Source organism: Gigantopelta aegis, chromosome 4 (genome assembly GCF_016097555.1).
Source record: "Gigantopelta aegis isolate Gae_Host chromosome 4, Gae_host_genome, whole genome shotgun sequence".
Taxonomy (NCBI): Eukaryota; Metazoa; Mollusca; class Gastropoda; order Neomphalida; family Peltospiridae; genus Gigantopelta; species Gigantopelta aegis.
The window spans coordinates 27,943,924-27,959,775 of NC_054702.1; the positions used below are offsets into that span (position 1 = coordinate 27,943,924).

At 36.7% G+C, this 15,852-nt stretch overlaps 1 protein-coding gene across 2 annotated transcripts in view; it reads left to right on the top strand.

Moving 5' to 3' along the window:
* The window catches only part of LOC121370301 (bifunctional glutamate/proline--tRNA ligase-like), a 62,109-nt gene extending 46,788 nt beyond the window's left edge, over positions 1-15,321 (top strand). The window contains exons 24-32 of one of the 2 annotated variants that reach the window (XM_041495440.1): positions 53-314; positions 1,156-1,308; positions 4,208-4,309; positions 5,503-5,658; positions 6,117-6,311; positions 10,427-10,600; positions 10,998-11,158; positions 13,778-13,921; positions 14,796-15,321. In XM_041495440.1, the coding sequence (XP_041351374.1) occupies positions 53-314; positions 1,156-1,308; positions 4,208-4,309; positions 5,503-5,658; positions 6,117-6,311; positions 10,427-10,600; positions 10,998-11,158; positions 13,778-13,921; positions 14,796-14,952 (1,504 nt within the window). In that variant the 3' untranslated portion in view covers positions 14,953-15,321. Of the gene's footprint in view, positions 1-52; positions 315-1,155; positions 1,309-4,207; positions 4,310-5,502; positions 5,659-6,116; positions 6,312-10,426; positions 10,601-10,997; positions 11,159-13,454; positions 13,741-13,777; positions 13,922-14,795 lie in introns of those variants that run through there. The other variant, XM_041495441.1, reaches the window with a different exon arrangement.
* Positions 15,322-15,852: the final 531 nt, after the last annotated feature.

Sequence of the window (15,852 nt, forward strand, 5' to 3'; positions counted from 1 at the left end):
TTAAACAAAGCAAACTTTTTAAATTTCAATCCTTGACAATTTATTTTTCCAGACTTGGGTTGGAGACCAAGAAAGATGAGGTACTCTCTGACTGGTACACCCAGGTGATCACGAAGGCCGAGCTGGTGGAGTACTATGATGTTAGCGGCTGCTACATCCTACGGCCATGGTCCTACGCCATCTGGGAAGTCATACAGAGATTCTTCGATACAGAGATCAAGAAACTCGGTGTGGAAAATTGTTACTTCCCAATGTTTGTATCACAAGCTGCTTTGGAGAAGGAAAAATCACATATAGCTGACTTTGCCCCAGAAGTATGTTGTCATGGAAACGTTATTTTAAAGGTTTAAAATAAATAAATGTGTTTAATGTCGGTGGAAAAAACTTGTTAATTTTAACATTTTGTTTGTTAGTACATTATTTCTAATTGAAAAAAAATTTGTACCGGGTATGTATTTTTAATTGATATTTAAGGGGAGTGATGTATATTGTTTTTCTTAATTTTATATTGTTGTAAAATTGTATTTTGAAGATATTATTTATAATTATAACACTGTTGGATATACATGTATGTTAATTCATATTTTTATTATATATTTAGAAGTAAATTGTTACAAAATAACAAAATTGATATCATGTGACTTGAAAAAACCCAATGTTAATAACTCCATAAACCTCAATTTTGCATTACTTTTGGCAATGCTTAGAAAACAAAATTTATCATTTTATCCATATTCTTGACTTAGATTAATAAAATAACCATTTACTTGTTAATGTTGAATTGGTAAATGTTATTAAATTTTTTAACTTGTTTGTATTAATGTATAAAAGAATGTGAGAATACCCTCATTTGGCTACTGATGAAAAAGCCGAACTACAGAATGGGCTATCCCCATATTCTGGGTATTAATTTCCTGAGAAAGAGTTTGATTGTTATTTCATAGTATTTTATATTGATAAAATAGTTAATATAAACTTGGAATTATAAAAAATTTAACATTGATGGAAGAATGAACCACCGAACCTCTTTACACACGTGTAGGTACAATGTATGAACGGCTTCGTGTTAAGAAGATTGACAGAATTAATTTTATGTTGTATTTTTTTTTTTTTTCTAATAAAAAATACTGAAAAACTCTCATCTTTCTGACACAGGTTGCCTGGGTTACGAGATCAGGACAGTCCGATTTGGCAGAGCCTATAGCTATTCGTCCAACAAGTGAAACTGTAATGTATCCATCATATGCAAAGTGGATCAAATCTCACCGAGACCTGCCGCTAAAACTTAACCAGTGGTGTAATATTGTTGTGAGTATTTGGCATTCCCAGAAACTTTGATGCTGGTTGCACAAATCTTTTGAGATATGTAAAAAAACAAACAAAAAAAAACACGTTTTTAAGGGTTTATTTTAAAAAATTAATTTTTGGGGTGATTAATTGATAATGTAACAGATTTTGAAGGATTTTGTTTTTATATGCCTGTCTTCGTAAGTTTCCAGCCAGTGCACCACGACTGGTATATCAAAGGCTGTGGTATGTGCTATCCTGTCTGTGGGATGGTACATATAAAAGATCCCTTGCTGTTAATCGAAAAGAGTAGCCCATGAAGTGGCGACAGCAGGTTTCCTTTGTCAATATTTGTGTGATCCTTAACCATATGTCTGACACCATATAACTATTATTAAAATGTGTTGAGTGTATCGTTAAATAAAACATTTCCTTCGTAACTTTCCATATGTCCTTAAAAAATGAGTTTCTGGAGCATATCTTCCTTATCAATTCATATAGGATCATCAAACCTTGCATGCAAGTTCCATGTGGGATGGGGGAGGAGTATCACTCAATGTGACCTATTTTTCTAGTGTTTCTGTCAGAAATTGTTTTGGCATATGGCGCTATTGGAATTGAATGCAACCACAGTTAACAGTGGGTATGGGGAGCCTCCCCTAGAAAGGAAATGGGTTAAGTTTAAGGTTAGGGTTAAGAAAATCATACAGTAATAATAAGAGTAATTAATTTTGTCTAAAGCAGGGGACAATATTTCGAAATCTGAGGTAACCGGAAGTCGGTTCACGTGGTTTTTACCTAGGTAACCAATTGTTTGGTTATGTGAATTATGTTTGCGTAACCCGTGGGTTACCTCAAAATTACGTTGAAATTATATTTTGAGTTTTTAGCTCAAACATAAAGTTATATACAAAAGAAAACATTTTACCCAAAAAAATATGTCTTTAATGCTTGCTAAAGTTAACAATATTATACAAGAACTGAATATCAGCTCCGGTACTGAAACAAAATACAGGGGCGTAACCAGAAAAAAATGTTTAGCCGGGGGATTCGGGAGGCCTCCCCCTGTGAAAATTGTGAAACTCAGAACCGCAGAAGATGCATTCTAAACCTTTTTGGGGGCTTTTTTTTTTTTTTTTTTCTATCTTTTTTCAAGTCAATTTTAAGAGGATATTTTATAGAACAATTACATACAGCCTCGACCTATTCCCGGATTATGTTTTTGCATTACGCACATGCGTAATGGGCGCTACGCCTTTGAAATAGATACATAATTATTTGAAGGGATTCCTTTTTTCGTTTCTTTACTTTTCGATGGTACTTCTATACTACAATGACATTCCAAATGTTTGGTTTTTAAAGCTCATTATGCGATGTTAGCATTTTAAAATTTTTGTGACACTTGGATTCCCGTCTACGATAAAACTGTTTTTAACATATATAAAATTATAGGCAATCCAATATTATGTCTACATATATTCCTTTAGAGATAAAATAGCAGCAGATAATTTAGCCGTCCCCAGCAGTCTTTTGGCTCGACTCTATGCTGAACATTTACTTTAGACTGGTTGTAAATTACAACTGTTTGAAATATAACGTTGTTTACTGATTTGCTGCGCATCAAGTATCTAAAATTCAGCCTAAAACATTTGTCGAAATACTAGTAGTATGTCTGCGTGAATAAACATCCTGTAATCGTGAAGTTTGCAAGTTTTAATTTCTGAACATTTACAGGTCATGACGTAACCAGTTTGCAGTTCGCGTAAATTTAATTTTGCGTAACCGACACGCGAACAGAACGGTGGTTCGCATCAAATATTGTGCTCTGTAAAGGTTGTCCGGGCCATATCTTCCTTATCAATTCATATAGGATCATCAAACATTGCATGCAAGTACATTCCATAACTAGGACACTACGACCTAATTTTGATGCATTACTGCGCATTAACCTTTAGACTACTGGATTAATTTTGGACAAAAACACATTGAGTGGGTACAAGTTTATAATTTTTACTCACATATATTCAATTGAATATTTTATAAATACATAAAATAAAGTTCATATTTGAATCGGTAAGTATTATTTTTGTGTATTTTTCTAATTTTTATGATATTTTAGATCAGTTAATGTTGATAAATAAGTCAAAAAATCTAAAAAGTCGCATTTACTTGCGGGTATTTATGACCAGCTGTCCAGTATTTATGTTCATTATTCCCAATAACAGTGCTTTCTGACCAGAATATTTTTTAAAAAGCAAACTACGATTTATAACCCAATATTTGGTGATTTTTTTTTGTTGGTAAAACAATCAAATTTATTATCAAAATAGCTGTCAAAATCAGCTATCGATCCCTGAAAATGACCGCGACGTGCCGCCATTGTTGTCAACAGAAATACTTGCCGAAAACCACTTTTTCCAACTCAAAATTCCAATGTATTTTCCACAGAAAATTAAAAATCTAAAGACACAGGAAGCTGAGTTGTCTTCAATTTCCTGTTAATAAATGGTTTCCTGTGAGTGTTGTGTGCAAAACGACGGGAAATATGAATTGGGGAATGTACTGTATACAGTGTACAGTAGGTCAGAAGGTTAAAGAAAATCCTTGTCTGGGCCATATCTTCGTTGTCAATTCATATAGGATCATCAAACCTTGCATGCAAATACAACTTGGGATGCTGGTGTTTCATGTACCATAATTAGGTCATTGCGACCTACCTTTTGTACATTACTGCTGATCAAAGGTTTTTCTCTTTATCAACAAAGTGTTGAAATACTGGAAATGATATATGTTAGACACAAAATAGTGATAATAGTTTAAATTGTGCTCAGGTGTAAACAAATATTCTTTTCTTCTCTCTATACCTGAATTTTAATTGTTACATATTTAATAAAATCAGCTGATGTTTTTTTTTTATCAGAGGTGGGAGTTCAAGCATCCACAGCCATTTCTGCGAACCCGAGAATTTCTCTGGCAAGAGGGGCACACCGCATTCTCCAACCCAGAAGAGGCAAAAGAAGAGGTACAAAATATTTAACAACAGAAGATAACCAGTAAAACCAATTGTTAAACAAATATATTTTTGCTGTAATTCGGGTGAGTCATTAGTTCTTTCTTTTAGGTATCGCCTTGATGAACCCCCTTAAATCTGACAGGGGTTTTTTCAGGGCCCTGTTAAAAAAATTTACGGTAACCTTAGGTGCATGTAACCATTTATGATACCCAATAGCTGATGGGTATTCATTCATTCCTTAGGTGCATACGGTTATTGTAATTTTTTTAAATGGCAAAATCACTAAGTGCATAAGGTAGTTAGGCCATTAAGGTGATTTTGGCGCAAAGATCACTTCATAAAACAGGGCCCATGTCCATAGCTGTTTATTAAATGTTCGTATTTAGTGCTGTATTTCACAAAGTAAAAGTTCTAGACTAATGAAACCTGGTCATAATTGTTACTGAGAATTCTCATCTCAAAACATGCAAAAGAAATTAAAATTGTTATTTGGCTTTCATTTGATGGATAATGCGAAACAATAAAATTATTATTTCCATCTACATTTCGTTAAAAGTTCATATATGATCACATATCAGCTTAGTGTTTCTCTCTCCTCCCCCCCCACCCTCCCCCATTTTTAGTCATCATTCTGGTTCATTTTGGTTATATTTTGGGAATAATTTGCAGTTTTATTTAGATTTAAGTGTGGCTATATTTGGTTAATGTTTAGAAATAATTTCACTCTTGTTGAAAGGCGCACACCAGAAAGTGGTTTGACATAAAACTTTAATTGTGTCTGACATCGATTTCTTTCTGTACATCGTAACAAACAAGATATATACATATGGTCAGGTCTTCTAGAATGTTTATAAAATCCACTAGCCATGGGATCAGTAGTTAATGTATTTTACTAGCCACAATTTTACTAATAGTAATAATCTGATATGGCACCTAAGGAGATAGAGCTTAAAACACTAAGATTGGGGAGAGGTAGGAGTGTGGCAGGATATTCATATTTACAAAATAGACTTAAATGCAGCATTTGACAACTTTTTTTTTACTAGCCATCTGGCATGGTAATAGTAGTTATTTACTAGCCCAATGTTGAATATCACTAGCCACAGGAGTGGGGCTACCATAATCTAGAAGCCCTGCATATAGTAGTCATTCTTTTTGAAACATTTTTTAAAATTACTCAAAAGTGTTGATTGTTTTTGAAGGTGTACTCCATTTTGACTCTCTATGCAAGAGTCTATGAAGAACTGCTAGCTATCCCAGTGGTGCGAGGTAGGAAAACGGAAAAAGAAAAGTTTGCTGGCGGCGACTTTACAACGACAGTGGAGGCATACATCTCAGCAAGTGGCAGGGCTATTCAGGTAGTCATCGCTCTATTTCATTCTAGCCAGTGCACAACGACTGGTATATCAAATGCTGTGGTATGTGCTATCCTGTCTGTTGGATAGTCCATAGAAAAGATCCCTTGCTACTAATGAAAAAATGTCACGTTTTTCCTCTCTAAGACTAATTATGTCAAAATTGCCAAATGTTTGATATACAATAGCCGATGATTAATAAGTCAGTGTTCTTTAGTGGTGTCTTAAAAAAACCAAACAAAAAACAAATGGCTTTGTTAATCATTTATGGATTTGCTGGGTTGCTTTTGTGGGGTGGGGGGTTGACTTTTATTCTGATTTAATGTACCTCACAAATAAAAAAGTTGTGTGGAATACAAAATATGATTTCATATCAAAATAATTTATCATGTTTATTGTTGTTAATTGATAAAACCATAAAAATGTCCTGTGTTTAATAGCAATACGTTTTATCTTTGAAGGGAGCCACGTCTCACCACTTGGGCCAGAACTTCTCGAAAATGTTTGACATTATGTACGAAGATCCTGAAACACGTGAAAAGCAGTTTGTCTATCAGAACTCGTGGGGAATAACCACACGGACTATTGGAGTAATGACGATGGTGCACGGAGACGACACCGGGCTGGTGCTGCCACCACGAGTCGCATCTATTCAGGTGGGTTTGTAAGACTCGGTGATAGCATACAGGTGGGTTGTGTAAGCCTGGGTATTGTATACAGATGAGTTTTGTAAGCCTCGGTGCTTGCATACATGTTTGTTTTATAACCCTTGGTGCTTACATACAGATGGGTTTTGTAAGCGTGGATGTTTGTATACAGGTGGGTTTTATAAGCCTGGGTGCTGGCATACTAGTGGGTTTTATAACCCTTGTTGCTTACATACAGGTGGGTTTTGTAAGCCTGGGTGCTGGCATACTAGTGGGTTTTATAACTCTTGTTGCTTACATACAGGTGGGGTTTCTAAGCCTGGGTGCTGGCATACTAGTGGGTTTTATAACCCTTGTTGCTTACATACAGGTGGGGTTTCTAAGCCTGGGTGCTGGCATACTAGTGGGTTTTATAACCCTTGTTGCTTACATACAGGTGGGTTTTGTAAGCCTGGGTGCTGCCATACTAGTGGGTTTTATAACCCTTGTTGCTTACATACAGGTGGGTTTTGTAAGCCTGGGTGCTGGCATACTAGTGGGTTTTATAACCCTTGTTGCTTACATACAGGTGGGTTTTGTAAGCCTGGGTGCTGGCATACTAGTGGGTTTTATAACCCTTGTTGCTTACATACAGGTGGGGTTTCTAAGCCTGGGTGCTGGCATACTAGTGGGTTTTATAACCCTTGTTGCTTACATACAGGTGGGGTTTCTAAGCCTGGGTGCTGGCATACTAGTGGGTTTTATAACTCTTGTTGCTTACATACAGGTGGGGTTTGTAAGCCTGGGTGCTGGCATACTAGTGGGTTTTATAACCCTTGTTGCTTACATACAGGTGGGGTTTCTAAGCCTGGGTGCTGGCATACTAGTGGGTTTTATAACCCTTGTTGCTTACATACAGGTGGGATTTCTAAGCCTGGGTGCTGGCATACTAGTGGGTTTTATAACCCTTGTTGCTTACATACAGGTGGGTTTTGTAAGCCTGGGTGCTGGCATACTAGTGGGTTTTATAACCCTTGTTGCTTACATACAGGTGGGGTTTCTAAGCCTGGGTGCTGGCATACTAGTGGGTTTTATAACTCTTGTTGCTTACATACAGGTGGGTTTTGTAAGCCTGGGTGCTGGCATACTAGTGGGTTTTATAACCCTTGTTGCTTACATACAGGTGGGGTTTCTAAGCCTGGGTGCTGGCATACTAGTGGGTTTTATAACCCTTGTTGCTTACATACAGGTGGGGTTTCTAAGCCTGGGTGCTGGCATACTAGTGGGTTTTATAACCCTTGTTGCTTACATACAGGTGGGGTTTCTAAGCCTGGGTGCTGGCATACTAGTGGGTTTTATAACTCTTGTTGCTTACATACAGGTGGGTTTTGTAAGCCTGGGTGCTGGCATACTAGTGGGTTTTATAACCCTTGTTGCTTACATACAGGTGGGGTTTCTAAGCCTGGGTGCTGGCATACTAGTGGGTTTTATAACCCTTGTTGCTTACATACAGGTGGGTTTTGTAAGCCTGGGTGCTGGCATACTAGTGGGTTTTATAACTCTTGTTGCTTACATACAGGTGGGTTTTGTAAGCCTGGGTGCTGGCATACTAGTGGGTTTTATAACCCTTGTTGCTTACATACAGGTGGGGTTTCTAAGCCTGGGTGCTGGCATACTAGTGGGTTTTATAACCCTTGTTGCTTACATACAGGTGGGGTTTCTAAGCCTGGGTGCTGGGGGTTACTAGTGGGTTTTATAATAACCCTTGTTGCTTACATACAGGTGGGGTTTCTAAGCCTGGGTGCTGGCATACTAGTGGGTTTTATAACCCTTGTTGCTTACATACAGGTGGGGTTTCTAAGCCTGGGTGCTGGCATACTAGTGGGTTTTATAACTCTTGTTGCTTACATACAGGTGGGGTTTGTAAGCCTGGGTGCTGGCATACTAGTGGGTTTTATAACCCTTGTTGCTTACATACAGGTGGGGTTTCTAAGCCTGGGTGCTGGCATACTAGTGGGTTTTATAACCCTTGTTGCTTACATACAGGTGGGGTTTCTAAGCCTGGGTGCTGGCATACTAGTGGGTTTTATAACCCTTGTTGCTTACATACAGGTGGGGTTTCTAAGCCTGGGTGCTGGCATACTAGTGGGTTTTATAACCCTTGTTGCTTACATACAGGTGGGTTTTGTAAGCCTGGGTGCTGGCATACTAGTGGGTTTTATAACTCTTGTTGCTTACATACAGGTGGGGTTTGTAAGCCTGGGTGCTGGCATACTAGTGGGTTTTATAACCCTTGTTGCTTACATACAGGTGGGGTTTCTAAGCCTGGGTGCTGGCATACTAGTGGGTTTTATAACCCTTGTTGCTTACATACAGGTGGGGTTTCTAAGCCTGGGTGCTGGCATACTAGTGGGTTTTATAACCCTTGTTGCTTACATACAGGTGGGGTTTCTAAGCCTGGGTGCTGGCATACTAGTGGGTTTTATAACCCTTGTTGCTTACATACAGGTGGGTTTTGTAAGCCTGGGTGCTGGCATACTAGTGGGTTTTATAACCCTTGTTGCTTACATACAGGTGGGTTTTCTAAGCCTGGGTGCTGGCATACTAGTGGGTTTTATAACCCTTGTTGCTTACATACAGGTGGGTTTTGTAAGCCTGGGTGCTGGCATACTAGTGGGTTTTATAACCCTTGCTTACATACAGGTGGGTTTTGTAAGCCTGGGTGCTGGCATACTAGTGGGTTTTATAACCCTTGTTGCTGGCATACTAGTGGGTTTTATAACCCTTGTTGCTTACATACAGGTGGGTTTTGTAAGCCTGGGTGCTGGCATACTAGTGGGTTTTATAACCCTTGTTGCTTACATACAGGTGGGTTTTGTAAGCCTGGGTGCTGGCATACTAGTGGGTTTTATAACCCTTGTTGCTTACATACAGGTGGGTTTTGTAAGCCTGGGTGCTGGCATACTAGTGGGTTTTATAACCCTTGTTGCTTACATACAGATGGGTTTTGTAAGCCTGGGTGCATGCATACAGGTAGGTTTTGTAAACCTGGGTGCTGGCATACTGGTGGGTTTTATAAGTCTTGATGCTTACATACAGGTGGGTTTTGTAAATCTTGTGTGATTGCATACAGGTAGGTTTTATGAGCCTGCTTCTTTGCATACAGGTTAGATTTTAAGACTGGTTGTGATGGGTTGTAGAATTGGTGGATTTGGGGTTTTCTCACCAAAACCAGTGTCTCACAACTAGTACATCAAAAGTTGTGGTATGTATTGTCCTGTCAATGATAAAAATACACATAAAAGATGTTGCAGCAGCAGGTTTCCTCTCTCACTTTAGACCTAGTGTCAAAATAACCATGTGTTAAAAGTCACAGAACCTAGTTTTAACCCGTAAAAATGGACACCAAGTTTGGTTAATCTACAAACCTGTAACACATCTGGATAAAATTACAATAGAGTGAAACGAGAGTCTGTCATGTTGAAACGGGGGAAATATCCTCTAAAATACACCAAAGTTTGTGTCCATAACCATTACTTCCAAGAGGTTTGTTTTTAGAATTATAAAAAAATTATTTTTTGTTTTTACAAACACTAGTATAACCAGAAAGTCTTTGGATGTATGGAACTGGATAATTTAAACAATAGAATACAACTGATGTCTAATTTCAGTTAACAGAAGTGGCTTTAATAGTGAAAAATATGTTGTAGTGTTTAAAAATTAGGGTCTGTCACTTTAAAACAACAGTAAACATGGTAAAAATGTTTTCAGGTGTAATTAGCCAGATATTCTTTTGCTTTCCGAATTGATAAATTTACTGTTGTATATAGTTTGCATTTACTCTTGATTCACCAGCTGGACATGAAATATTATTCAATACACAGATGACAAATGCTATTTTTATTAATATTTGCATGGCACAAAGAAACACTGTTAAAAATACATCACATTTTCATTATTTTGTCTATTCTTCAGTTATATCCATATTACTTGTTAATTAATAATTTTAATATATGTTAAAAAAAAAAAAAATGATTACAGATTTATAGATTTAACTCATTTTTAAACGATCATCATCGATGGTGCAAAATGTGATTCCAAACATTAGTTTTATCAAGTATATTACAGTAGGATAATAATTTCAGATTGTAATTGTGCCATGTGGCATCACGGCAAACTTACCGAAGGCAGATGAAAATAATCTTATGTCAAAATGTGAAGAGCTGGCATCCTCACTTAAAGCAGGCAACATCAGGACGAAGGCCGATCTGAGGGACAACTACTCGCCAGGCTGGAAGTTCAACCACTGGGAGCTCAAGGTTAGTGTGTAAGAGATGCACATCAGTTGGTTTACTCTGACAACCTAAAGTAACAATTTGAGAGTTGGGAGGGGGAGGCGGATATCCAAAATCGTAAAATGTAATTTTTCATTTAATTTTTGCTGATGAAATCGAGTGGGATCTAGCTCAGTCGGTAGAGCACTCGCCTTAAGTGATTGATTGTGTCATTGGATCGAACCACCTCAGTGGATCCACCCATTCTTTTTCCATCTTAACTAGTGATCCAAGACTGGCATACCAAAGGCTGTGGTATGTGCTATTAGTTCTTTTTAAGCTTGTAACATTTTAATTTTTATCATATTGTTATCCATACTGAATGCCTGTAAAAGAAAAATAAACAGAAACTTGTCAGTATGTTAAGAGTATTCATTTGCAGGGAGTTCCAATCCGTGTAGAACTTGGTCCGCGGGATATCAAACAGAACCAGCTGGTTGCTGTGAGACGCGATACGGGAGAGAAACTGACGCTGAAGAACGAGAATGTGGCACAACAGCTGAACGACCTGCTAGAGAAAATACAAACAGATCTCTTCAACAAGTGAGTTGACAGACTTTCTCCTGAGAAAAACAAGATGTTGATGTACCCGAGTAACTCAATTCCTAATACAAATACATGCACATATATACACATGGACACACACACACACACATTATGAACACAGAGACACACACCATACATACCACATACAAAGTCATTGAAGAATATCATTCTTACAACCAGTTGAATGTATTAATTTTATTTATAGTTATTTTCGTGCTTATAGCCAACTAAGTTTCAAGCACGATGTCCTGGGCATACACATCAGCTATCTGGACTCTCTGTCCAGGATATTGGGTTAGTGGTTAGTGAGAGAAGTCAGTGTAGTGGTCTTTGTTGAATGCACTGTATGTAGTTCTATCCTTTGTTCAAACAGACCGGCCTCTGTGGTACAGTGGTTAAGCCATCAGACTTAAGGCTGGGAGGTACTGGGTTCACCTTCCAGTAACAACTCCCACCCAGAGCGAGTTTAATGACTTATTGTGTAGGTGTAAGACCACAACACCAACTTCTATCTATCTCTCTCTAACCATTAACAGCCAAATACGAACCCGGTGTCCTGGACAGACAGTCAAATAGCTGAGGTGTGCGTCCTTAGTTGGATATAAGCATGAAAATAACTGTAAATGAAACGAAAATTATACAAATGTTGAGGCTAATTTTGGTTAACCCTTTTGACACCAAATAACTGTAGTTTTCTTGTGTGAGGCAATTGTTAGACAAATGTTCCTGTGTTCCTGTTATTTATTTATCAGAGTGAAGACTGATACGAGGCAATTGTTAGACAAATATTCCTGTCTGTTTCTGTTATTTATTTATCAGAGTGAAGACTGATACAAGGCAATTGTTAGACAAATATTCCTGTCTGTTTCTGTTATTTATTTATCAGAGTGAAGACTGATACAAGGCAATTGTAAGACAAATATTCCTGTCTGTTTCTGTTATTTATTTATCAGAGTGAAGACTGATACGAGGCAATTGTAAGACAAATGTTCCTGTGTTCCTGTTATTTATTTATCAGAGTGAAGACTGATACGAGGCAATTGTTAGACAAATATTCCTGTCTGTTTCTGTTATTTATTTATCAGAGTGAAGACTGATACAAGGCAATTGTTAGACAAATATTCCTGTCTGTTTCTGTTATTTATTTATCAGAGTGAAGACTGATACAAGGCAATTGTAAGACAAATATTCCTGTCTGTTTCTGTTATTTATTTATCAGAGTGAAGACTGATACGAGGCAATTGTAAGACAAATGTTCCTGTGTTCCTGTTATTTATTTATCAGAGTGAAGACTGATACGAGGCAATTGTTAAACAAATGTTCCTGTGTTCCTGTTATTTATTTATCACAGTGATGACTGATACGAGGCAATTGTTAGACAAATATTCCTGTCTGTTCCTGTTATTTATTCATCAGAGTGAAGACTGATATGAGGCAATTGTCAGACAAATATTCCTGTCTGTTCCTGTTATTTATTTATCAGAGTGATGACTGATACGAGGCAATTGTTAGACAAATATTCCTGTCTGTTTCTGTTATTTATTTATCAGAGTGAAGACTGATACGAGGCAATTGTAAGACAAATGTTCCTGTGTTCCTGTTATTTATTTATCAGAGTGAAGACTGATACGAGGCAATTGTTAGACAAATATTCCTGTCTGTTTCTGTTATTTATTTATCAGAGTGAAGACTGATACAAGGCAATTGTTAGACAAATATTCCTGTCTGTTTCTGTTATTTATTTATCAGAGTGAAGACTGATACAAGGCAATTGTAAGACAAATATTCCTGTCTGTTTCTGTTATTTATTTATCAGAGTGAAGACTGATACGAGGCAATTGTAAGACAAATGTTCCTGTGTTCCTGTTATTTATTTATCAGAGTGAAGACTGATACGAGGCAATTGTTAAACAAATGTTCCTGTGTTCCTGTTATTTATTTATCACAGTGATGACTGATACGAGGCAATTGTTAGACAAATATTCCTGTCTGTTCCTGTTATTTATTCATCAGAGTGAAGACTGATATGAGGCAATTGTCAGACAAATATTCCTGTCTGTTCCTGTTATTTATTTATCAGAGTGATGACTGATACGAGGCAATTGTTAGACAAATATTCCTGTCTGTTTCTTAAATGTAAATGATTAACAAAATATTCTTTATTTATCAGAACAAAGACTTGTCTAGACTCCCCTTTGTATGTGAATGTTTGACAAAATATTATTTATTTAGAGCAAAGTCTGATCTGGACTCCCCTTTGTATGTAAATGACAAAATATTATTTATTTATGAGAGCGAAGTCTGATCTGGACTCCCCTTTGTATGTAAATGACAAAATATTAATTATTTATGAGAGCGAAGTCTGATCTGGACTCCCCCTTGTATGTAAATGACAAAATATTATTTATTTATGAGAGCGAGAGCGAAGTCTGATCTGGACTCCCCCTTGTATGTAAATGTTTGACAAACTGTTATATATTTATGAGAGCAAAGTTTGATCTGGACTCCCCCTTGTATGTAAATGTTTGACAAAATATTAATTATTTATGAGAGCGAAGTCTGATCTGGACTCCCCGTTGTATGTGAATGTTTCACAAAAGATTATTTATTTATCAGAGCAAAATCTGATCTGGATTCCCACCTCACAGTGTGCCATGACTGGACGACGTTCTGCAACATGCTGGATCAGAAGAAACTCATACAGGCTCCATTCTGTGGGGAGATTCCCTGTGAGGACAACATCAAGAAAGACAGTGCAAGGTAATCAACAATAATAATATGACTGTAATAATTGCATTAAAAAGTAACAGTGTTTCTGCCAGAGTAAATTTACATACCCTAAAATCTTGGAAATTAATGGATACATTTTTATAATTTTTTAAAAGATTAAAGTAAGAGAACTTGTTTAAAATTTTGGAAAATTTCAAATCCATATCTACCTGGTAGGGACATTTATGATCGGTTTTTGTTTTTATTTCATACCCACAAATTATTTTCTGGCAGAAAGCTCGAGTAATTATTTTTCTATATGGTTGAAAAACAAAACACTGCTTGTAAAAATATTCTGTTTCATATTTATGAAACTAGTCTGTCCAAATTTCCCTGTAAAACTCTAGATCGAATAATGTATGTTTAATAACTCAGAATGGGAACATATTATTAATGAACGTAAAGTTCCATCTGTAGAAACAACCAGTCATTGGTTGACATTTCTAAACAGTCTACAAACTGCAATTATCAAAAATATATTACCCCAGATATTTTAGCCCATATGGGTAATAATCATAGGATATTAAGCGAGCTTCCATTTCGTATTATGTTTATGTCCTGAGTGAAATAATTTTCAGTTGTGACAAGCTTTAGTGAGTGACAATGAACATTATTTCATGAGGGACATAAACATGATACAAAATGGTAGCGAGTTTAATATCCTATTTAATCAATCTTAATTTATATCACTCATCTCATTCTGTTGACGTTCCTGTAAGGTTGTAGTGCACCAATTGATGACGTCATCATGTGACGTCAAAAGTGTTACGTCCCATTTGGCATTTGAGTGGGACATATCACTTTCATATGTACCAAAATATTTTTAACCATATGGCTAATAATAAAATGAATGTTCCTCTTTCAGGGATGTGGTGGTGGAGGAGGGAGCTCCAGCGATGGGGGCCAAGGGTCTATGTATTCCCTTCCAGCAGCCGGAGGAGCTGAAAGCAGGCACCAAGTGTATTCACCCAGACTGCAAGAACACCGCCAAGTTCTTCACTCTGTTTGGCAGGAGTTACTAACAACCATAATCAAACCATACACACACTGAATTGTTCATCCAATGGCAGGAGTTAATAAGAGCAGGGCCCGTGCTTATAAAACTTTTATTAGAGTCCAGACTCCATCTCTAATGACGTCATACACATACAGTTTGAATGGCGTTGTCATGACATTAGTGTCTCAGACTCTATTAGAGTCTCAAGAGTCTCGAGTCTAAGACCCTAAAACATTTATTTAAGTGCCAGAGTAGCAGTTGTGTGTTCAAATTTGCAAGTGACTGATGAGAATTTTGCAATTCAAAGATCGAAACTACTGAAATAGAGGGTATGATAAAATTCTGCTCATATTGTGGGTGTTGTTAGGAAACAAATACATTAATATTAACTAAATGAATATGTTGTTTGTTATTAACAAACTGGCAGATATTGTCTTTATGATTAATCATCCATCAAGTAACAAAATTTAAAGGGCTATTATTTAGCCTAATTAGTTGAATAATTCATCCATTTTTAAATCAAGGAAATAGTTGATTTAGCTCATTATTGAGAACATTTCAGTCCTTGTATTCACATGCTTAGAATGATGGAAACGTTTAGAAAATCTTTTTTGGTGTTTTCCACTTGGTTTCTCTTTCTGATACCAGCAAGTATCTTTTGTATATGGATAGGATTCTGCATAGCAGATGCTATTGGTCTTTGCTATTTCTCTATTGGGTCCTTCACCTATTATATACATACAATGCTATATTGATTTACGTTGGAATGCAAAAGAAGGTATGAAAAAGTTAATAACTATCGCCTTTCTCCACCTATTTCAGTAAAGTATGAATTCCCATTGGTAGGGTAAAAATTGGTGTTTTTTAAATTATTGACAATTTGGTAAGAAAAGTTATGGATTAGATTCAAAATGGATTTCTGATA